Source organism: Cladophialophora carrionii, assembly GCF_000365165.1.
Source record: "Cladophialophora carrionii CBS 160.54 unplaced genomic scaffold supercont1.1, whole genome shotgun sequence".
Lineage (NCBI taxonomy): Eukaryota > Fungi > Ascomycota > Eurotiomycetes > Chaetothyriales > Herpotrichiellaceae > Cladophialophora > Cladophialophora carrionii.
The window spans coordinates 1-22,132 of NW_008481816.1; the positions used below are offsets into that span (position 1 = coordinate 1).

General features: G+C 50.9%; 3 protein-coding genes across 3 annotated transcripts; 1 reads left to right on the forward strand and 2 right to left on the reverse strand.

Annotated features, from left to right (window-relative positions):
• Nucleotides 1-9,833: 9,833 nt before the first annotated feature.
• On the reverse strand, nucleotides 9,834-10,736 carry G647_00001 (uncharacterized protein; the record flags this gene model as incomplete). The annotated part of the gene is made up of 3 exons (XM_008723404.1): nucleotides 9,834-10,152; nucleotides 10,201-10,467; nucleotides 10,518-10,736. Coding segments are annotated over 3 exons (804 nt in total), but the record flags the coding sequence as incomplete, so codon positions are not given.
• A 1,896-nt stretch (nucleotides 10,737-12,632) lies between these two features.
• Nucleotides 12,633-14,186, forward strand: G647_00002 (uncharacterized protein; the record flags this gene model as incomplete). The annotated part of the gene is made up of 3 exons (XM_008723405.1): nucleotides 12,633-13,559; nucleotides 13,601-13,766; nucleotides 13,819-14,186. 3 exons carry the CDS (start codon nucleotides 12,633-12,635, stop codon nucleotides 14,184-14,186), a joined length of 1,461 nt encoding a protein of 486 aa, XP_008721627.1.
• Nucleotides 14,187-18,114: 3,928 nt separating this feature from the next.
• On the reverse strand, nucleotides 18,115-20,995 carry G647_00003 (uncharacterized protein; the record flags this gene model as incomplete). The annotated part of the gene is made up of 8 exons (XM_008723406.1): nucleotides 18,115-18,195; nucleotides 18,261-18,418; nucleotides 18,469-19,382; nucleotides 19,431-19,539; nucleotides 19,592-19,849; nucleotides 19,897-20,054; nucleotides 20,105-20,460; nucleotides 20,510-20,995. 8 exons carry the CDS (start codon nucleotides 20,993-20,995, stop codon nucleotides 18,115-18,117), a joined length of 2,520 nt encoding a protein of 839 aa, XP_008721628.1.
• Between the last annotated feature and the right edge of the window lie 1,137 nt (nucleotides 20,996-22,132).

A 22,132-nucleotide genomic window follows, 5' to 3' on the forward strand; every position in this document is an offset into this window, starting at 1 on the left:
CCCTAACCCTAACCCTAACCCTAACCCTAACCCTAACCCTAACCCTAAGTATACGTAATATATAATAATTCTAGTTAACCTAGAGGATGTAGGCCTCCGGTACGAACGATGCCTCGGTCCGTTATAGATTACTATTAAGGTATTAAAATTTAAGTGGTGCTCCGAAGCCCTAGCCGCGTACCTCCTTATGCCCCTAATTACTCTCTCGCGTTAAACCATCGGCTTTAATCACCAGTCGCGGGGGCAGATAGCCGAGCACAACACGAGAGTAGATGCTCTAACGCTGGCACTTAGCGGCGGGCGTAGTACATACGAGGTTAAGGTCGTGCCCGAAGTCCGAGGTGAACCAGTCTGTTATAGCCTAGAAGAGGTCACGACCCTCGTCGCGGCGTGTAATGTTAATAAGATTAGTCGTAATCGGCTTCTTAAAAGGGAAGATCTTAGGTACTTAGTTATAGTAAAGGTAAGCCGTAATGTACGTGAAGCTAAATTAAGGTACGGCGACGAAGAGAGCTTTAAATACTTCTCTAAGTTCGAGATATCGGCCTACGGTGAACTCGGTTGGGTTATAGTGCTGTAGGGCGCGTGTAAGTTTATCTCTAATTATGGCTAGTTATTTCGCGTTAAGCGTAGGTAGTATATCTTATATATAGGCGGTATAAAGGGCTCGTCCGGGCTTAGTTAAAGTCTTTTATATTCGCGGAGTTATGTTATTGTACTGGATAAGGTGGACATTAAATATAATTATAAGAGAGAGGCAGACGTTTATAGCGTAAGAATTATAGCCTACACGAAAGAAGTGTAGCACCCTCTAAAAGACTAAAATTAGTTTATAGAGCTTAGTCGCCTCTAACGAGTCCTAGTTCCTAGCGAGAGAATGGCCTATAGTTACGGTACGGGTAGGGTCTTCCCGGGTATAGGCTACTATCCTCGTTAAATATTTTATAGAAACGCCGCGTGATATAGCTTAATATCCTCGGTAGACGAGCTCGGTATAGGTGACGAGGGAGGTGCTTATAAGAGTTGGAAGTATAGTGGGGTCGCTATAGAAATTGAGGGAGTTAAGGTTATATTAGGCAGCGCTAGAACTATTGTTAGTAATTAATGAGTAAATCGAGGAAGAGTCGTATATATAATAGTTATAATTAATCTAGTGCACGGCGCCGACGACCGCAATCGCCGGAGCTATACTTAGCACCGATTCCGCTATAAAAGAAGGTTTTAGGAACTTAGGAAGAGGTAAGTTCTACTACCGAAGGAGGGTATCCGGGTCGGACTGTTGGAGGTACGAAAGAAAACGAAGCTACGTTACGGCATCCTTAAGTAGGATGGGTGAAATTATTTTATTTTATTAAAGGCGGTTAGAGCAACGCCTATGTAGAGTGAAAAGGTGCGGTAGGGATGTTATTAGTAATAAGTACGGTGTAGTGATCGGGCCTATCTCTAGATAGAGGAGAGTAGGTCGATATAAACGCTGCTAATATATATATAGTATATTTAAGCCGGTAGAGGCGATAAAGACTAAGAGCATCGACCGCGCCTAGGGCCCTTAACCTTTACGCTCCTCGAGGGGTGAAAATATACTTATCTAGCATTAAGCTCGGAACACCTCCTCGTTACCTTCTCCTAGTCTATCTAGCGCCCTCCCTTTCCGCCACTATAGATGCCCGCGGAAGAGAGTCTATCGACGCATCTCGGTTACTAGGTACTTACATTACTAGCGGAACCGCTCGTGCTCCTAGTATCTCTTCGCCTCCTAAGCGGTCCGGTAGTCTCGACCTCCTCTACGACAACGGCTAAACTTCTTATCGTCCCGATCTTACTTATATATAGTATTCTTAATCCCTTCGTCCGCGTGCACGAGTTAGTCTAAAATAGTCTTATTTAGGCCGCACTAACGAACCCACTAGAAGACGCTATACTCTCCTAGTATAGAAGGGTCAGGCCTAATCAGTAGATTAGATATTAGGGGAACTTATATATTAGTTTTAGTAATAGGTCGCGGTTACTTTAGATGTAGAAGTAGGTATAGTTTACGCCGAGGCGCGTAAGGAGGGTATAGAATAAAGTTCCGATAGAGAGCGTATAGGGTTTTGCCCGGGCTATGTTATTATAGCCGGTCGAGTAAGCTAGCTCGTATCCTATAGTGTTACGAAAGGCTCCACTACACGTAGAGAAGTAGAGGTCGTAGGTAATAATATAGCGCGGGCTGCGTCCGCTCCGATAGACCTTAGTATTAGAGAAATCGCGTGTATATACGCCGCTGGCGTGGATAATGGTTTACGTAGTTAGAAAAGTCTTATAGGATAAGAAATCACTGTTAATACGTTAGTGCTGAGTTAGAATGCGAGACTAGTAAACGCGTATGTACTTAAATTCGACGAGAGTTACTTAAGCGGTAATACCGGTAACCCCTAGATACGGCTTTCGATTCGCGAATTAAAAGCGGAGGTAGAGCACGAGCTCGTCGCTATTACAGTACTCAACGAGTAATTTATAACGGCTATAGAACTGCGCGAGAGACTATAGGGTCACGTCGGCGTTAGTTATAACACGACTGATGAGGGCGACGCTACGTTCGACCGGATTAGGCTAAAATAGGATAAAACCTCGATGTTAATTACGGACCGCGCGACGGCTTTCTATTTTTACTATAGTCGAATAAAGCTAGTAGATCTACTAGTAGTCGAGCTCGATTGAGGTAAAGGGGGCAGCCATCTTAAAGAATATAGTTACGAGTTAAGGTAGGGTAAAGAGGAGATATTACGGTCTTTATTTATATTATATAGGCGGTGCTGGCTCTAGTTAGATTTCAGCTCCCTAGGAAGTCTAAATAGTGTATACTGAAATTAATAACGAACGCTAGGTAAGATTAAAAAATCGATTTTAGGAATTATAGGAAGATTAAAATCTTAATTTTAAGGATTTTAGGAAGAGTCTCCCTTACCTAAAGCTTAAAGATATATCCGGGAAGTCGATACTGCTCCTACATCTATATATAGTATAGTTTTATACCTCGTCTTTAGCGTCTTCATCTTAATTATAGCTACTCTCTCTAGTACTATCCTTATTACCTTCCTTATCTTCGTAGTAAATAACTAGCTTATACTACGGATCCTTATCCGTCGGATGTCCGTATAAAGGTCTCTACGCCTCCGAACGAGCCTCTCATTCTACAACTAATGTCTCTCCGTAGTCGAGAAGGCCTCGTACGCGATTATCCAACTATACTAGCCGCGGTAATTTACCCTAAGGGTCGTCTACCCGTATTAGACAGGGGAGTAAGTAACTACTATACCGATTCATTAATTTCGTCGCGCTGTTCTTCGCTTAATTGTCTCAGCGCGCTGGGTTCCTTCTCGGTGCTCTATCGGCCTAGCCTCGGCATAGCGTACGGTAGCGGCGGTGCCGTCGGCTGGGTATACTGATATACTTATTCGGGGCGCCGCCCGAAGGTCGATTAGGTATATTACTGCGAAGGCGCGGTTACGCCGGGTCTCTACGCCGTGCGGTCGGGCAGCTTACTCGAGGATATATAGATATTACGACCCGGGAAGGCGGGATTTCCTTGCGATATTAGCGGCGCGAGGGTATTGAAGAGGCGTAAATATACTAAAAGTCACCTGTATTACCTTTATCGTAATATAAATATAAAGGTTTATGTAGTTAGTGGATAAAGGAATACTAATATACTAGCTAAGGGATAATTATAATCGTAAAGGCGGAAGATATTAATACACCAGCCGAGGTATACTTAGAATCGTAAAGCGGGAAGATTAGTATATATTAGCGAAATTATTAATATACCGGCGAAGATATCGACGCACTAATTGAGGTATAGTTATAGTCGTAGAGCAGAAAAGGTATTAATATACTAGTAAAGATATCGATATACTAATCGAGGGGTAATTATAGCCGTAGAGCAGAAAAGGTATTAATACACTAGTGAAGATATCGACGCACTAATCGAGGCGTAGTTACAGCCGTAGAGTAGAAAAGGTATTAATACACCGGTGAAGATGTTAACGTACTAACTAAGGTATAGATACAGTCGTGAAGCAGAAAAGGTATTAATGCACCGGTGAAGATGTTGACGCACTAACTAAGGTATAAATATAGTTGTGGAGTAGAAAAGGTATTAATACACTAGTGAGGATGTTAATATATAAATCAAGGCATAAATACAGTCGTAGAGCAGAAAAGGTATTAATATACTAGTGAAGATATAGTAACGGTCGTAAAGTAAAAGGATATAGATATATTAAAATAGTCGTAGAGCAGAACCGGAATTAATATACGCCCGTGGAGTAGAAGAGAACGCTAAGATAGAAAAGTAGGGCGCCAAGCCTAAGACCGGCACAACGGCGACGACAATATCTCAACCCCCTAATGAGATATGACGATGCGGATAACGGGAGAGGGGAGCTTAACGGGGTATCTATCCAGTAAATAAATTATCGAGACTAAATCGGTAAAGACTCTCTAACCGTACCCCGAGACGCTTAGGTAGAGTCTATCGCTGGATGCAGTATCTTCGGAGTGCTTGTAACAGCACGTCCGGAGGGGGGGCAACAGCATGTCAGGCATGGGTGCAATCGCTTCTTGGAGCAAAGGCAATGGCAAGATGACTTCGAATAACGAGCTTCGTCGGTCAAGCAAACCTGCATGGCGGCAGGGGTCGTATAGTATCAAGATGGCGTGGTGAAGCAGGACGGTTGGGGGTCAGCTGTAGACGTAATCGTAGAGACGGCGGGGATGTCGTAGGGAGTAAATGTCAACTCTGCCTATTGCGGAAGCAAGGACGTCCGAGGATGATCTCTGAAGCGAGTGGCTACCGCGGGCGTCGCAGAAGGATGGTAGTCGGAGACGGACAGCCGAAGGTGTTGTTTCGGACATCAAGGGCGTGTTGTAGGTATGGTGTTCGAGGGCTGTGAGGTGAAGGTGTCAAGCAGATGGCGATGCGAGTCGAGTGTTAATAGGAAAGCACTCCGATTATCGTGCGGCGGCACGACGTAAACTGGCGATCTAGTTATGATCGATCCCTCCGACCTAGTCATCCCGCCTACCTCTGATATTACACCTTCAACGCAGGGCAAGCGGTGTTCATCACCGGGCCTTAGGTGCTCGGCATGTTGCAGAAAGTTGGGAGTTGCTGGACGAGGTTGGCTGCGATACTGTAGGGATAGTGGCCGTTATTAGCGGAGGAGGTAGAGTGGTGCTGCCTGTGGCAGCGAGGTCGCAAAAATGTAAACAAAGGAGGTGGAGAAAGAGGAGTACGAATGCGAATCACGAGAAGGCCTCTGGCTTCGCATGGCACAAATACCGGTGAACTGTAGCCGGAACACAAGCATAGGGCAAGTGTCACTGGGAGAAACGACTGCGCCTATGGCATGACACTGAACGCCAAACACATACCATGTATTGATACCGCGCAAAAAGGCCATGCAAATGATAGTAACTTAGCCTGACTCCCGAACGCAGTTCTTGAACACGTATACAAACCAGCTGCTCGATGGCGGGGGACTGGGCCGTGCACAGCGGCGACACCAGGGTCGCCTTTCGCTGATACACGTGTGCGTCGGTATAGGGGTTCTTCGTGGGCCTTTCAATGTCAACAATGCGGCAAATCGATGAACAGGATTACCAAGGAGGTCCGAAGAAGACCGTCACGAAGATATTAACCCAGCTTCTGTGACGGACAGACCTGACGACGAGGGTTTCAAGCCGTGCAACATGCATAACTACCACGAATACCACTCATGCAGCATTCGCTCGTGGATCGCTGTAGAGGGCTCTGCCCATCGTCAATCGATCCAAAGTCGCTTCGTTCCCAGCGTGATGCTCGCCGTGCGAGCTTCTACGGGCCAATGGAGCCTTAGTGTCCTGAAGAAAGCTTCTGGAATCAGGGACAGTGGAGTTTGTCGTTCTCTGGTAGGACGCTGATATGCTCTGCTTTGTGGAGAAACAGATATTGAAGCCGGGCTGTATGGTGGTGCTGCAGGGATTCCGAGGTTTGCAACGAACGCACCAGGCTCGCTGTGCTTCATGGCCATCCTGTAAGCCTCGCAGTGGTGACAGGGCCAGTTTCCACCTCTTTTACCCGACCCATATTGAGGTCGGTGGAGGCGAGAAGAGACGGTATCAATCGACGCCCCAGCAGGCTCGATGGCCGCCGTATTACCGCTGTGCACTCCAATGTCATGATATTGAACAAACTCTCTTGTGGTCGGATAGCTTTCGGAAGTATAGTCCGAATGTTGAAAATGTAAGCGCTGGACTCTGACGGAGAAACGAGTGGAATCCCTGAACTGATCCTGACTTTCCTGGTAAACCATCTTTTGCCAGAGGTGCTGTTGATGTCACGCACAAGTCTGGTGTCCGCACTCGATACTGCTAGGCGAGTTCGATTCGTTTACGCTTTCATCCCTGAGTCCATATTACCGTCGCGGGTCGGAAATGCCTGCGACACAGGCGGAAAGCAGGATCGATTGAAGGGGCCCAATGGAAAGTATCTCGATCGAGTAAGGACAGAGGAAGATAGGTACGATATCAGCCGGAAGAGGTGCTCGAAGTTCGCTGAAGATCTGGTCAAGCGGAAGCAAGAGGAACAAGTAATTGTCGGCGACACTGAGATGAACGGTGCTAGATGTGTAGGATTGCGTCTGGTAGTGTGCTGATCTGGTCTGCTCTACTTTCATACGCGTGTAGACACAGTACTCCGTAGGGTGATCAGGATAGGGAAGGAAATGGGTGGCTACTAGGTGGCGGTGCATATGGCGGTGCATAAGGCGCGTTTGCGACGAAAAGCTAGGGTGGAGAGACGCCACAGTTGAACATTAAGTCATGTCGTTACTAGGAGACGAGAAAGTCTGCTGCAACACCATTAATTGGACACCTAATCTACATAATTGTGTTCATCAGACATGTCAACAACGAAAGGCCGGACAGTCCCAGAGCCGCTTATAACTTGCGGACATCCTGCGTCACCTTGCATGTAATGAGATGGCAAAGGTAATGTTGACGATCGCTCGTGAATCCGCACATACATATGATGGGCCTGGTGATCTTATGACAAGACTTCATGTGCCGCAAAAGCAGGGCCCGATCGTTGGTGACCGTGTTGGGACAAAAACAACTGAAGGCATATTCCCGGTCAAACTGCTCCATGTTGGCAGCGAGCCGGAGAACAGGGTCTAGTTCTCGTAAGACGCATAGGTCGATGGCCAGCCGGCGGGCACCTCTCGGACTCAGGAAGCGAGGTGAACGAGGACCTAGCACAATTTTGGCTTGGCCGAAGTCACCCCTGCATACACGGGCCCAGACCACAGTGCGACAGACGTCGTCATTAGCGACACCAGAAAACCGAATAATGGACCGAGCTTCGACAAGACCAGCAAGGATAGGCACCTCCAGCAAGTTGTCAGAGACCAAGAAGACACCCCGGTAGCCAAGCTGATTGCCCAATACTAAGCGATTGGGGCTCCTGAAAGGTTCGAACCGTACAAAGGCCCTCGCAGGCTGGATTGGAATTAGCATGAGTAAGGGACAATGGGAGGAGGTCACGACATACAGCAGGAGCTCAACTAGGAGTACCAGGCCCGGAAGCGACAAGGCTGGAAGCGATCGCGCCGGAAGCCGCAGGGCCAGAAGCAACAGGAGCAGAGGCAACACGGCTGGGATTGACAGGACCAGCAGCAACTGGACGAGGAGAACGGGCAGCTGGAGCTGGGCCATTGGCGCGGTCGACAGGCCTCGCCGCAGGCGGCAGCGGAAGCGGGCGGGCCTAGACAGATGTCAGCATGATCAAGCGGCAGCTGGAGGACATGACATACAACTGGACAAGAAGCAGGACCAGAAGCAGGACCAGGGACAGGAGGAGCTCGAGGAGCTGGAGCAGCAGGAGGAACAGGAGGAGTAGGATCACCGGCGTCCTCGAGCAACCGAAGCGTCTCAGCTTCCAAGAGGAGGTCGTCTGTTATGTCATTTTCGAAAACTTCTGTGTCAGTTGATGAAGGACTGGAGATCAAGACGCCATGGTGGTGATGAAGGTCTCGGGCAACGGCACGGCAGACGAGTCGTTTGATCTGTGAGCGACTTTTGGTGCCCATGATTGGCCAATTCCATCTTTGATTGCAATTTTGGAGGAGAACGTCGACATCGTGTTGGAGTGCGTGGAGGGTCGGGTACTGGTTCTTGACACGACGTTTGACGCGACGGAGGGCATGCTCGGCACAGAATTTGAACTCTAGCAGCATGTTAGTAGAGTTCAGATCAGGGGTGATAATAACGTACTTTTGACGTCGTTGACGGACCAGCCTGTCATCTCAGTGGACATCGGTATCTCGGCATGGGGCTTGGATGATTGAGGGCGGTTGGAGGAAGGCTTCTTGGACGACTCAGAACGCTTGGAGGTAGTATTCTTTGACAATTGAGGGTCGATCGGAACGGAAGCAGAGGGGGAAGGCGTTTCAGGTGAGTTGGTCGTGACAGTCTCGGCAGTGCTGGTCGGTTCGGGTCCGTGGCCACCGTGGTCGACAGACCCCGGTGCCAGGACGGGCGAAGACGCAGGCCAAGGAACGAGGAAACCTAAGCGCGGGAGAGAAGGAAGAAAATTCCACATCTTGAGAAGAAGACAGTGAACAAATGAGAAGTGCGAGATGGGATGCAGTTGTGAATCACAAGTGTGAGATGTGTTGCAGTGTGAAGTGTGAAACAAAGAAGAGTGAAGTGAGAGTGAGAAGAGGAGAGAGAAGGGATGAGAGATGAAGCTCGTCGGTGGTGGCTACCTTTTCACTTGAGGATGACCTCACCCATACAGGTAGGTGATGTCAAAACTTTGGTACGGGGAGCCCTTCCTCTGAAGGCAAGTGCGGTATACAGGGTGCAGAAGGACAATGTTTGCAGCATCGACGTTTTGTGGCACTACGATATGTTGGCACGCTGAATAGATTTGGAAAGGGAGTACTTCTCTACGTGTCCCTCGTTGAGAAGCCGCTTCAGAGTTTCCTGCCGGCGGGCAAGGCCTGGTGTTAGGGGGGGATACGGCAGAAAATATGCAAAGGTGGCACGACGGAAGGGAGACTGGGTTTCATGAAGAGAGGACGTGTCTGAATTGCCTGGTTTTCTGAGCATCTACATGCGCACTGCGGCTGCGGCCTTTTCGGGAGGACAGGCGTACAATCTGTAATTGGCATCTCCCGCCGCCACCCTCTCTTCAAAGTACTTCAACCGCACATTGACGGCATCATGTCCCATTGCACATTCTTCCTTGGCACAGTCCCCGTGCAGATTCATCTCTTTGCAGTTCGGTAGGATGTGGTAGACATTGATCGTTCGCACGCAGTCTTCGCGATTGCATTTCTGATCAGGTTTTGCCTTGCATTTTCGGTGACTGTGGAAAGTGCGAGGATGGCGGAAGGGGAGTGGACAGCCGCGACGAAATTCAGGGCAAATAAAGTTCTTTCCGCTGGCAAAGCAGTCGGCAAAGTGGCGGCACCTTTCTCCCTTGGCGATGTTGTCGAGGCACATGTTGGCCAATATGAGCTGATATTCCCTTCTATTGGGGATGGTCGGGACTGAGGGAGGTGGAGGCGGGGCCGCAGGAACAGGTGTCGACGCGAGTTGAGATGGACGAGCAGGCCACGGAAGAGGTGGAGGCGGGCGAGCAAGGGTTGATGGGGATGGAGCAAGTTTGGCTTCAGGTTCAAGGGATCTCTGACAATGATTCATGACGACTTGATCAATCACTGAAATCATCGTCGCCCTGTCAGGTACGGCATGAGAAACGATTCCTGAGAATGCACCGTATGCCGGCTGATATCGCACAGATTTACCGTTGAAAGTGATGGTAGTGGTGTAGACGTTGTGGCATTTGATGTAGGGGTACCAGTTCCGAAATCCAGACCCAGGAGGAATGTCAGCGACCTCGTCAAGATCCAGTAGGCATATGCCGATCTCAGGGACACATGTTTCAAATCCAGGCCGCGATTTGTGTCCTGGCTCAGACCGAAATTCACTGTCGTGGAAGAGGAGAACTCCGTTCCGGAGGACGGGCAGGGGGCGAGAGAGGTCGAACGGCCGAGCATCATCGCGAGGGAAGCCAACATCGCCGTATGAAGGCCAATGAGTGGTACTAATGAGGGAGTCGGAGAGCTGTACAGGTTCAGTGTGGCTGCGACCTCAGCGAAGATGCGTACTTACAAGCCGCAGGAAGATCTTCGCTGTGACCAAACCGTCATGGACAGCGACATGGGCACCGACAAAAGTTATCTTGTCCTTGATGACCTTGGTTTCGACGCCTTCTATGCGGTAGTGACTCGCAAGAGAGCCTACACCTGCTGGCATAAGGCGCTCCCTGAGATCATCTCCCCACGATTGCATTGCCAGAAGGTATGTATCTGCCACTGTGTCACAGACCAGGAATTCGGAAGGAGCATTGAACTTGGGCTCGAGGTTCAGAAGTCGGAGCTACAAGCGCTGTAAGTGACCCCGTATCGTGTTGTTCATGAGAGATTTACCCAGTCATCATTGGATGCGTGGCCGATCACGACAAGGTCTCGCGGCCGCGGCGTGGTCGAAAGACCTCGTCGCGCCACTGACGGTGAGATGGAAGTGTAGCGCTGCGGGAGAAGGCCAACAATCTCACGAGCTTCGAAACAGAACAGTGGACGAGAACCGAATGTATCATGAAGCTTCAGCTCGTACTGCAAGGGTCTGCGCTGGACGACTGGAGTCATGGTTGACATTTGGTGATCGTTGGAAGAGAAAGATGAGAACTGAATGAAGTCAAGTCTTGGGAAAAAGACGAACGATAAGGTAGAGTGACGGTAGTACGAGCGGGCTTTTGTGATTCAAGGAGAAGAAAGACAAGGATGAGTGACACTTGCCTGAAGCTCAAGGAGATCTCAACTGTCAGTGAAACTGCCAGTCAGCCCTTCATCAGCTTCTCAGAAGTGGGTTGTGGCGGTCGACGTTCACATCACCATCGCCAACGCTATCCATCTTGCAAATGCCAAAGTTATGTCCGAATTGTCGACCCAGTCAGTATCTGGAGTTCAGGCATATGTCACTCGGTTTTCTGCGGGTGTTCTGGGTCGAAGTAGTCAATCACTTATCGACTCATCGCATATATCTCAACTTTCAGCCGCAGTGAGTCTTGATATCGCTTCCACTTGGCCGCTTGTTGCCGATACTGCGCTGGCCTGACTTCGTGTACTTCCGCTGCCATATGCGAGGAGCGATCAAGCTTCCAGCCAGTGTTGTTGTAACCTACCAGCAACACACCAGCTCCGTCGTTCCATAGTGCTCTGTTACAGCCCGCAGACGGCGGCGGTCAAGCCCCTACATCACCATCTTCCAAATCGAGCACGTCTGGGAGAAGCACATACGATTGCTGCACTCCGCAAACAAGCTGTCACAGTGCGCTGACGCCCCATACACCAAATGCTTCCAGGTCACAGAGCTCCCTGGTAGAAGTTGGCATCTTCACGCCTTCAGATGTTCGCTGTAATCACGTGTCCTCTTCGCACTCTCCCGCATTCTGCACCCTTGCAAACCGACCTTCACCTCCCATCTTCGACTCTCTCGATTGCAACACGCCGACCTACCTTCCACGCTTCTACTTGTCAAAGTCCGACTTCTCGTTAAGAGTACATCAATGGCATGATGAATCCGAACTGGCCTGCCTCAAAGCATCGCTTCAACCGAGCATCAAGACTCACATAACAGGCCAATCCTCAATCTTGGGATTATGCGAACACGTTCCACGAAGTCCTCATCCTCAACCGCTTCACACCAAAGGGTCTCCATCAAGATGCTTCGTCACCCTTTGAACTGAACGAGTTGTGTTGCTGCGGGTGCGGACTGTAGCCGGCTGGCTCTCCACTGATGGGGTTGACTTTGACCATTGATGACTTGGTTGTGCTGAGGAGCAGGATCGAAACAGGTGCAGCACCAGGGCGGAAGATCTGGGTGCGATAGTGAAGCTCCAAGGACGGCACTCTGTCCAATGTACACAAGATGAGTTCATCAGCTAGTTTGCACATGGCCTCGTATTACAGCCGCAGAACACGAACTCAATCCCTGTCCGGTCCCTTGAAACCAAGTCAAACCCGCAGACTGTACGGAGTAATTCCGCACATCTCAATTCACCTTCCAATTCCCATGGGGCTACAAAAGGGACTTGTTTGGACATCGCGCCCCACTGTGGAATTTCGATGCTCTCCGCTGCCTCCCAATTCAGAAATCCCCCAGCTTTTCTCCACATTACCCCGAGATACCGCGCCTATCACCCACTATCTCGCTAATATAAATACCAGCGGTCTGGATAGCGGCTTGGCTACAGTTCGACATTCAGCGCCATGGGCTGGGTGATGGGACAACACCTAAAATCGAGCCAATGGAGGCTCAAAACATCGCATCAAAGGCTCCTGGCCAAGTATTGGAGAAATGCCATTGCCACGCCGCCAAGCACGGCAGATACAAGCGAGTCCATTGTGTCGAGATGGCTGGCATCCGCAAATGGATATGCAGTGCTCTCCACATGAATTGCAGATAAAGGCTTCAGCCCCCTGGAGCTGGCGGGAGAGAAACATCGCAGCGCCTCTGGGACACCTCACGGAGCCACCGCAAGCATGGACCCCATCGACGTCGAAGGAAATGTCAACATCGCAGGCAAAGAGGAGGTCGTTGCGACACATACGGAGCGGATCGTTGAAGATGAGAAGAAACATCAAGAATCTACCTTGACACGCTCCGAGATCCGTCGCTTCATGTGGAAAGTCGACGCGCATGTCTTGCCGATGCTTGGACTCATCTATGCAATCTCTATCCTTGACCGAATCAACATCGGGAGTGCCAAAGTCCTTGGCATGCAAGAAGACCTCAATCTGGGGACTCAGAGGTATTCCATTATCCTCATGATCTATTTCCCTGGCTACGCTCTTTCCGACGTGCCGTCCAACTGGATCCTCACCAAGGTTGAGCCTCGATGGTGGCTGCCTTTTCTCACCGTCGCATGGGGAGCTGTCCTGACCGGCATGGGCTTCGTCCACAACTGGGGAATTCTAGCCTTCCTTCGCCTCCTTCTCGGTACGCTCGAAGGTGGCATCCTCCCCGGTATCACTTTCACTATCGCTTGTTGGTATTCCCGAAAAGAATTGCATAAGAGAATATCCTTCGCCTACGGCATCGGCGTCGTGGCTTCTGGATTGGCTGGCATCCTCTCTTATGGGCTTGGATCAATGGGTGGTCTTCGGGACATGAATGGCTGGCGCTGGATCTTCTCTATCGAAGGTGGCGCAACAATGGCTGTCGGTGTCGTCGCGCCTTTCTTTGTTCCCAAGTTTCCCGATCACACGAAATGGATCAAGCCAGATGAGAGAATCTACCTCTACAACAAGCTCGAAAAGGACCGAGGAGACTACAAGACTGGAAAAGTGGGCTGGTCATCTTTTGTCCACACCGCGAAGGATTGGACCCTGTGGGCGCAGGGTACGATCTACTGCTTCAACGTCGGAACCGCGAACGCTGTCGGCTTCTTTACTCCAACGATCATCAAGGTACGTGATCCCCTTATAGTCTCAATCCATTATTGACGTAGAGACAGGGCTTGGGGTATTCTGGTCTACAGGCAAGCTTGCGCTCAGGCTATCCTTTCTTCGCAGCTCTCGGGCTACTCGGCATCACTTCCTACGTGTCAGACAAGTACCAGAAACGGGCAATCATCTGCATCTTCAATTCTCTCGTTATGATCACGGGATTCTCAAGTACGTTGCACCTCAGTCTGCCTTTGATTTCCCGGTGCTAACAAGTTGCCAGTCATGCGAGAAGGCTTCTCGAATCACGTCCGGTATCTTGGCATCTTCCTTGCCACGATGGGTGTCCACTCGAACACTCCGGCGCTTCTTGCTTTCAATCAATCCAATATTATCGACTCGGCTGGAAGAGCAGTGTCTTCGGGTATTCTGATCGCCTGTGGTGCGGTCGGAGGCATCATTGGCAGTCTCATCTTCAGAGGTCAAGATGCTCCATCATACGGGCCTGGGATCTACACGACTATCGGGCTTACAGCGTACATGGTCTTGGCCTTGTCGTTCATGGTGTACATCTATCACACACGGAACAAGACGGCTGATCGGACGGGCACCCATATCGCAGGCGTTCCAGGCTTCAGATACGCGTTGTAGTCACCTACTAGATAGCGTGGTAGACAACAAGGCAAATATAGTCTTGCCGTTCATGCGCTGTTTTCTCGAAGGAGATGTTCCATAACTGTGCGAGTATGTGGTTGTAGAGAAGCCACGCCTTCGTGCTCTGCATGCAAGCGATACTTATCGAACATGAGCATCGGCGTCGGGACTACGCAGTAGATGGTGGTCGTGGGGCTGCTGTCACTTGTGATTCGTGAACCGCTTTCATTACATACGTGCTCCCCCATCTTAACCTGGTGGAGCAACCAGTGTCTGCTGTTATTCGCGCTAAAGATGTCACGGATGCCCACGGCCATGAGGCGTGCAATATATCCATCCAGACAATCAGCGGCCAGTGGCATTTTCAGTGTATGACGAAGGCGCTTTATCTTCCTGGGAAAACAACTAGCCCAGCTGTTATAGACTGGGAAGTGGTGAGTGCAGCCAGTCTATATACAAGTGCTTGCAGGAATGTAGTTGAACAGTGGTCGCATTTCTCCCTATCATCTCACAACGCGACAAAGCTACTATAACATGACTGGGATGATTCCTCCGCTGTGACCAACATGTCCGCCTCTGTTTCCGGTCGCGAATGCTCGCCGCAACGACTCGAGCTCAGCCAATCTCAGTTCATATCTGGCAACCTTCACAATCTAGTTCGATCCCTGCTCAGTACTATGCCAGTCAGCCAGAATCTAGTTTCCAGTTTGACAACCTCACCCGGGACCACCTTTTCTGTTTGGTCATGGCCATGGACTAGCCAACGAGCCTTTGAGGGGCGCTGGTCGGTGCACCGATGACAGGCAGGGAGAACGGCAGCAACATCAGGTATTTGTTTGTGTTGATTTTGACAGCCTGCGGAGCCTGCAGCCCCAGTCCTGGAAGCGTGTGTTGCTGTCCTGTAGCATGTTACGGTCTGAGTTCGGTTTGCGGATTTGCACAGGAGCATCTGAAACGTCCCGCTTGGAGCAAGACATGTTGGGCAGGCTTTTCGGATAACCAATGAGACAGCTACGGCGGGCAGACGCGTAGTTAGGGCCAGTTCCTCATCATCTTGTCAATCTGCGGTGCAGGAGAATCCGATTGTTTCGACAGTGTGGCAGAGGCAGCAGTCGGGTTAAGGAGGATCGACTGGGCTTGGGATAGTAAGAAAGTTCGGTACTTGATATCCGGCACTGGCCAGTCTGGTACATGATACTACTCAGGAGCCTATAGTGTGTGAGAGGCAACGGAAACTAGTTGTACCAGAGTGTTGAGACGCGGATCCAGGGCGTTCTCTCCTACCTGTTGTCTTTGCCCTTCAGAACGCGGTCGACATCAAATTGGAGGTCCTCGACGCATTCCGTGTACGCAAAGATCGTGCCATTCTTGGGTTGAGTCCATTCGAAACCGAAGCGAGCCCTGCCAGCAGGAAGGTTACAGGCTCCCGAGGACCCTGCGATCCCCCTTTGCTTGCAATGTCTTCGTGTCTTCCTGAAAAGGCCAACGGTATGCAAGCCTGTCGAGTAGCTGGCCAGGATATGGGCAGGAACTTGGCTCGCGCGATCCTGACTCTCCTGTGTTCCCAGCCCTCGTTACGAGAGGGTAGTTATCCAACGTTGCGAGGACGTCCTCTTGCTGGTTGCGTTCTTGTTCACCTCAGCAAGAACACAGCATCATACAGAGATACATACCGAGGCTTCCACATTGTGCGAGAATCCCAAGGAACGCTTGTAAGGAACGCATCCCTGCACAAAGTCTCTCGGTAGAAGTCGTTGCACCCTTTCAACAGAGCAATGCAGTTCAGATGCGTAGGGTCTCTATCCCTATGTGCCATCGAGCCATTGCGAGCCAGGAGCTTCCAACCGTCCACTGCACCACGAGACTGTTGCTAGGATGATCCATGGCATCATACCCATCGGACCTTCGCCGGAGCCAATCCATCTGACAAGGTAGTGACATAGGCCTTGAGACACAACGCGGCGACGACCGACCCGCTGTTTCCTAAGAGTCAAACGCCCCCGAGTTGATGTTCACGGTTGCGTATCCTCGAGCTGTCCATTCAGCTGAATCTGTGCTTAGGAGCTTTGAAGTCCTGATAGCCTGTGCTGCAATCCGCCAACACAGCCCAGAAAGATACCTGACGTGAAGTACCCCCCGCGGGCAACATTAGGATGCGCGAGCTCCGGCTGCAAACATCATCTCATTTGTTCCAATGTTGCTATGGAGGCCCACCACGCAGACACCGGGTTTCAGTCTCGGCAGGGCGGCTGGCATCGGCGCGGATGGTCGTACGGTCGCGTAAAACAACTCAATGTCTCTCTCAGAGATTGTGGTCGCACGAAACGCTCGGTGAGCAGGGCTCCTTCGGGAAGCCAGCAGGAAGGGTCGTCGCGGTAGGCTTCAAGCCATCGACGCGAGCAGAGGGCGACTCTAGTTGGTTAGCAGGACCTTGGGTGGCTCAAAGCCCGTCCACGCGATGAGCCAATTCCGACAGTGGTTGCTCCCAACGGCAGGGAAGCGAGGGAAACGTGAGGAAAAGCCCCCATTCTCAGCGCTTTCATATACGCTTCGGAATGCATTGCAAGTCCAGACATCTGATTCTTTCCATTGTGACGCGTCGACTTAAGCTGTTGTGGCTCTTGTGGGGTAACTGGAACTGGGGAATACAGCTTGGCGTTGGGGCGGCCCCAGATCCACGCCGTACCACAGTAACAGCTCCGAGTCTCCCACAAAACTTGTGCCGCAACAGCCTTACTGCGCCAGAACCCATCAAGCGTTCGCCACAGATCCAGAGTGTAAGCGGGTCGAGAGAACCTTTCTATTCCGGCGTTTGGAAAGACCAGATACGTCTGAAGGCAACGGTGATAAGACCTGGAAGTGGCCGCTTTCCTAGCTTGTCCAAGTATTAATACCTCGAGCTGTTTCGGGTTGCCCGCTCTGATAATGACAGTGTCACGGTTCTCGCTCTTTAGCATCAAGTCATGTGACGCATTCCAAAGTACATTCTGCTTGGTCGACTTGTGCTGTTCTTCCGTAGTTCCAAGGAGCTCCACCGCGTCGAACTCGCCGTCGTGCCAGTAGATGTGCTTGTGTCCGCGACCTTGGATGGTGTTCGGATTGTGACGCGAGCCTCGTCAATCGCTTCATTTTGCGTTCCGTATCGGTACCTGTTCGACGTTTTCCCAATCGCAAAAGAATCGTACTCAGAAGCTGGTTCCGTAGTAGCGCAGACGAAGGAAGAAATCGAGCTCAATGATCCAATGGATAGCAGCTGTACACACTTTAGATCCAGCCATTGTACCCCTCCTTGAGCAGGTTGTTCACGCTCGGAGCGACTTCTCGAATGTGCTTCTGTTAAGGCCATGGAGAATAGTACAGGTCAATCCTTTCGCCACGGAGAGCTCGAGAGACTTCAAAGCATTCTCATCTGACGGGTTGGAATGTGCGTAAGCTTCCACCATAGGTCAGCCATTGCCCACAACGACAGCAGTGGGGGAAATTTGCCCTGCCTTGAAAAGGCTGTCTTCTGCCTGGCCAAGCAACCCGGATACTCTTGAGATCAGCCACCGATATGGAAACGAGCTGTCTTGAGCTCGTCATGATCATACAATCCAAGCAGATCAAGCAGACGCCCAGGGGTCTCAAGATTAGTGACCCGGGGTTGTTCGGGCCATTCGCCGTCTGAGGTCATGGCCTGTTGCTGATATCAGGAAGTCCCTCGTTGGTGAGTAAGACAGTCCGAAAGCAACTTTAATAAGCGTGTCTGAGGTTGTGGCCATTCTGGCGGTACCAAAGACCTACAAACTTCGCTGGGAGCCACGGCAGCACAACCGACAACTGTGCCATCTCCTAGATGTAGCTGCTCCATCCACCATAGAAAGTGCTCTGTTCTAACATGTGGTTCGGCTAATATCGACGATCACGTTCCTGATACATTGGTGCTTCATTTTGGGTAATCTGTGATGATGGCTCCGTCCGGTTGGAAGCGCTGGTCGTTGTTCTTGATAGTGTAATTGAAGCGGTGCTGGGCTGTAAGCTTAGCGGTCCGGTCTTCTTGTTCAGCTGACAAGCCCTATCAAACCTCTCTACGACCAGGGCGGCGGCAATCTCTGCGCCATTCGCTCGAATGAAGTATTTGTCTTGTACACGGCGAGCAGATGCAACCGAGTTCTTGGTTTGCGAGTGGACTGCTGCATATAGAGACTTGTAGATTCCTTGACCTGTGTAGCCAACCAGGCCCATGCAAGCTTGATTCGAAGGTGAGTCCCGTTCAGCGATCATACGAGGGGAAACTTACCTGCAGTGGGCTTCGTAAGTGTCTGTAAAGCACCTTTGCCAATGCCTTTACTAAAGCCGACAACCCCTCCCCTGGCTGCGCCTTTGACTGGCTGAACGAGGAGATCTGTGAGTCCTTCTGCCATCTGGTGTGCGAATGTCTTCCCAGCAACTGTGAAGCCACTCTTCCAATCTGTCACAGGTGCATGGCTAGGCACATTCTCGCCGTATAGCTTTGGCGTGTTCCTGAATCCTTCGGCCACAGCGACGGGCAAGTCAACAACAAACCCTTTCACTGCGACGCCGGTAAAGTGCGGAATGCTCATCGCAGAGGCACCAACCATTTTTGCTATGTCTTTTCCTGAGCTCTTTTCTTCCTCTCCATCCAGCCTTGAGCTCGACGCCTGTGACGAACCTCGAGCAAGAGCCCGCTGTTTGTCTTGCCGCTCTCGAAATCGCTGTGGATTCCTCCAGAAGCCGCTCAATGAAGCAATAATATCGTAAGACACTCCCATGGATACGGAGAGAGAGCTAGTGAGAAAGTCCCAGCGGCGGTTTTCGATGATAATGGGTTTGGACTTGTAGAGTTGTAGATCCTCGGCCTTGATTCTCCGGGACTGGATCAGTATCTCCGCAGCAGCACCGGAAATTTTTATGTCCGTCCTTGATTTCGTGTAGATCCAAGTAGCTGGAAGGTCTACAATCAGGTCGCATCCCATAAAGTCGGCGGGCAGATGACGATGAAATGACTGGACGGCGGCTTTCACTCCAAGCTCTGCTTGCATCTTCGCTGCGATGAATGCGGCGGCTTCTTTCGCTGCCGAGCTCATGCAATATTGGAGCGCTTCTGAGAGCTTCCTGGTGGTAAGACGACGGTAAGGGATTGGCCGAGGCCCTACACCATTGCGAGCCACCATGTTGCCCCAGAAAGCTTGACTATTATTGTTCAGTAATCCTGCGCAACCCTATTATGGGGTGACTCACTCTCCGAAGAATGGGACAATGATCGTGGGCCGAGCGTTCAGCAAGCCGCAAGCTGTGGTTGCAGAGCCTCCATGATGTACCACGACAGAAACTCTCTGGAAGAGCCATTCTGAAGCCTCTGTCAATGATTGTGCAGAGTCTGCGAATGATTAACAGCTTACCGTGTGGGCAGTCATCTAGCCAGAAGATATCTTCGTCATACTCTATCCTTGCCAGACGGCCCGAAATTTTTGAGATGATAGCACGTAGACCACATTCCTTGATGGCATTGAGCACTGCGATAACGAAACCGTCCGAGATATCAACAGCATTGCTGCCGAAACCGATATAGATGGGCGGCGGCTCAGCTTCCAGAAACGCTTCAAGCTCCGGTGCCGGATCATAGTGTGGTGGGTCCCGAAGCAGGAAGCCACAGACATCTACCGTGCGGTTAGAGGCCTTCATGGCAGGGCAAAGACATACACACCAATATGTTTGGCCCAGTCTCGAGGCTTCGGCACAAGTGCTGGGGAGCAGCAGTATGTGCAAGGAATCTGCAAAGTCTCCATCAGAAACGGAGCTTCCGACAGTGGCAATGGCTCCAGATCGAGTGTAGCCCTCCATTTCTGCACGATATCTCCGATCCTGCAAGAAGTGGTGAGTCTACCGGCTTCATGAAGTGAAAATTCCCGTACCCATTCCACGTCAACAATTGAATCATGCCGTACGAGATATAGTTTGCCAATTTCGGGTCAGTGCTTTTGGTGCTGATATTAGCCAAGGGGTGAGGGAACGCCCGAGTCGGGGTCCATGGCATGTTGCACATGATATGGAGAGGTATGCCCAGTGCCTGGGCGCAGTGCACGTGGGCAAACGATGGAGGATTGGCAATGATCGCGTTAGCGACAAAGGGCGCTCCGTCTTCAGAGGGCGAGATACAGGAAGCCCAGCATCCATCGAGTATCTCGCGAATCATTGCTTTGTTCTTGCTAAAACCTCCTTGTCGAAGTGCTTCAATCCGAGGAAGCAGCCCGGGATTCTTCACCATGTACTATACCCTTGTCAGCGGTCATCCTGAAAAGCCACAAGACATCACTTACAGCCATCAATTGAGCCGGATCTCCCCCAATAGAGTAGAAGCCCAGGCCTGCACTCTCCACGAACTCTTTGAAGACGCTGTGAGTCGCCAGGCGTACCGTGTGACCGTACTTCTGCAATTCTGTCCCTAAAGCGAGAAAAGGCTGGACGTCACCTTTGCTTCCAACGACCTGAATCACAATGTTAAGTGGTAGTCCCCATGATTCAAGGTCTGGGACGTCGGTATAGGCGGGGGGCGGCGAGGGTGGAGGCTCTTCATCATTCATCTGGATTAGCTGAGCGAAGACTTGAGCGAGCTTGGAATCAAGGTTGAGAGAGACGCGTCCATCATCCAAAATGTCGGTGGTGTCATCGAGTAGTGCCTCGGGCAGCGGTGAATCAGGCTCATTGGTAGCGGGAAGGTTGTCAGTCTGGATGATTGGATTTGTGGGTCGCCTCGGTATTGCTCCTGCTGGTGGTCTGCGAGCAGGAGCCTTCTCTTTCCCCATCGTGGAACGGCCCTGCCACGAGATCTATACAGGTAAATTCCATGCGAGGTTTCTAGAATTGAGAGCAGAAAAGGCTTCAATTTAGTTGGAGAAGGTAAACTGATTCCGAAATGGGGATAGGCGAGATGCGATCTCCGGTCGTATGTATGGTCAAAAGAGTCTGTGGCCCTAGCAGGCACTGCCCTGTGCTCCAGAGGTAGTTGTCAAATGTGTGGACTCGCGGTAGGCCTCAAACCGAGCACGGGCGGATGTGCGGATCCGCAAGAAGCCCAACCTTGTCGGACCACGCGCTTTTCGTGGGCTGTGATTACCAGAATCGAAGCAAGCATACACCAGCACGAGTGCATATGCAGGCAGAGGAGCACCCGTATCGCGTCTTCCCGATCGACAACCAGGTTGCTGAGACATCGTGATTTGTCGAAGTCTCAGATCAAGCGTGGTTCAGAAATGCTTCTGCCTGCTGCCGAAAATTTGCCGGATGCATTTGATCAAGGAACCCGAAACTTGGACCACAAGCTCCGTAACGAATCTTACGATACGAGCATGCAATTCTTGAACAGTGAACTAGTCCTCCGGAGCCTAGTCTAGCTCACGACCATCTTGTCGAAGCGCAGGGCAGCGCTGTCAAGGTAAGTGTGCGGCGGCTAGTCAGGCCTCGGTATAGTGTGCACTGATGAGTCTGCCTCGAGACAACGTACCGCAGTTACCAAGTCTGGGCCTCACCACTGCCCAATTTGCTGTGTTCTGGCCAATAGCTCTGAAGCAGGCTCGTCGAAGGAGCACCCCCAGACTATTTTCCTAGTATGACACACGTAGCTCACAACATAGCAGGGCTTGTACCAAGCATGAGTCTTAGCTTCGTAGCAAGTGGGAAGGTGGTTCTCAATTCTCTCCAGACTGGAGTACCGCCTTCTTCACCGTGCAGGACTGACCGGCATCGAAAATCGCGTACAGCAATCCAACTCGGGCATGGGAAAAAGCGGCCAAGATTCCTCCAGCAACGTTGGGAAACTTTGCAGAAAACGGACGATATTCTAGTTATTGAGGTGGATGAGCCGTGGAGAGCATGCTGTCACTGACCCATTGCCGCCCACGAAATGCAGCGTATCGTGTTGTGTCGGGCTCCGGCGGTTGTCC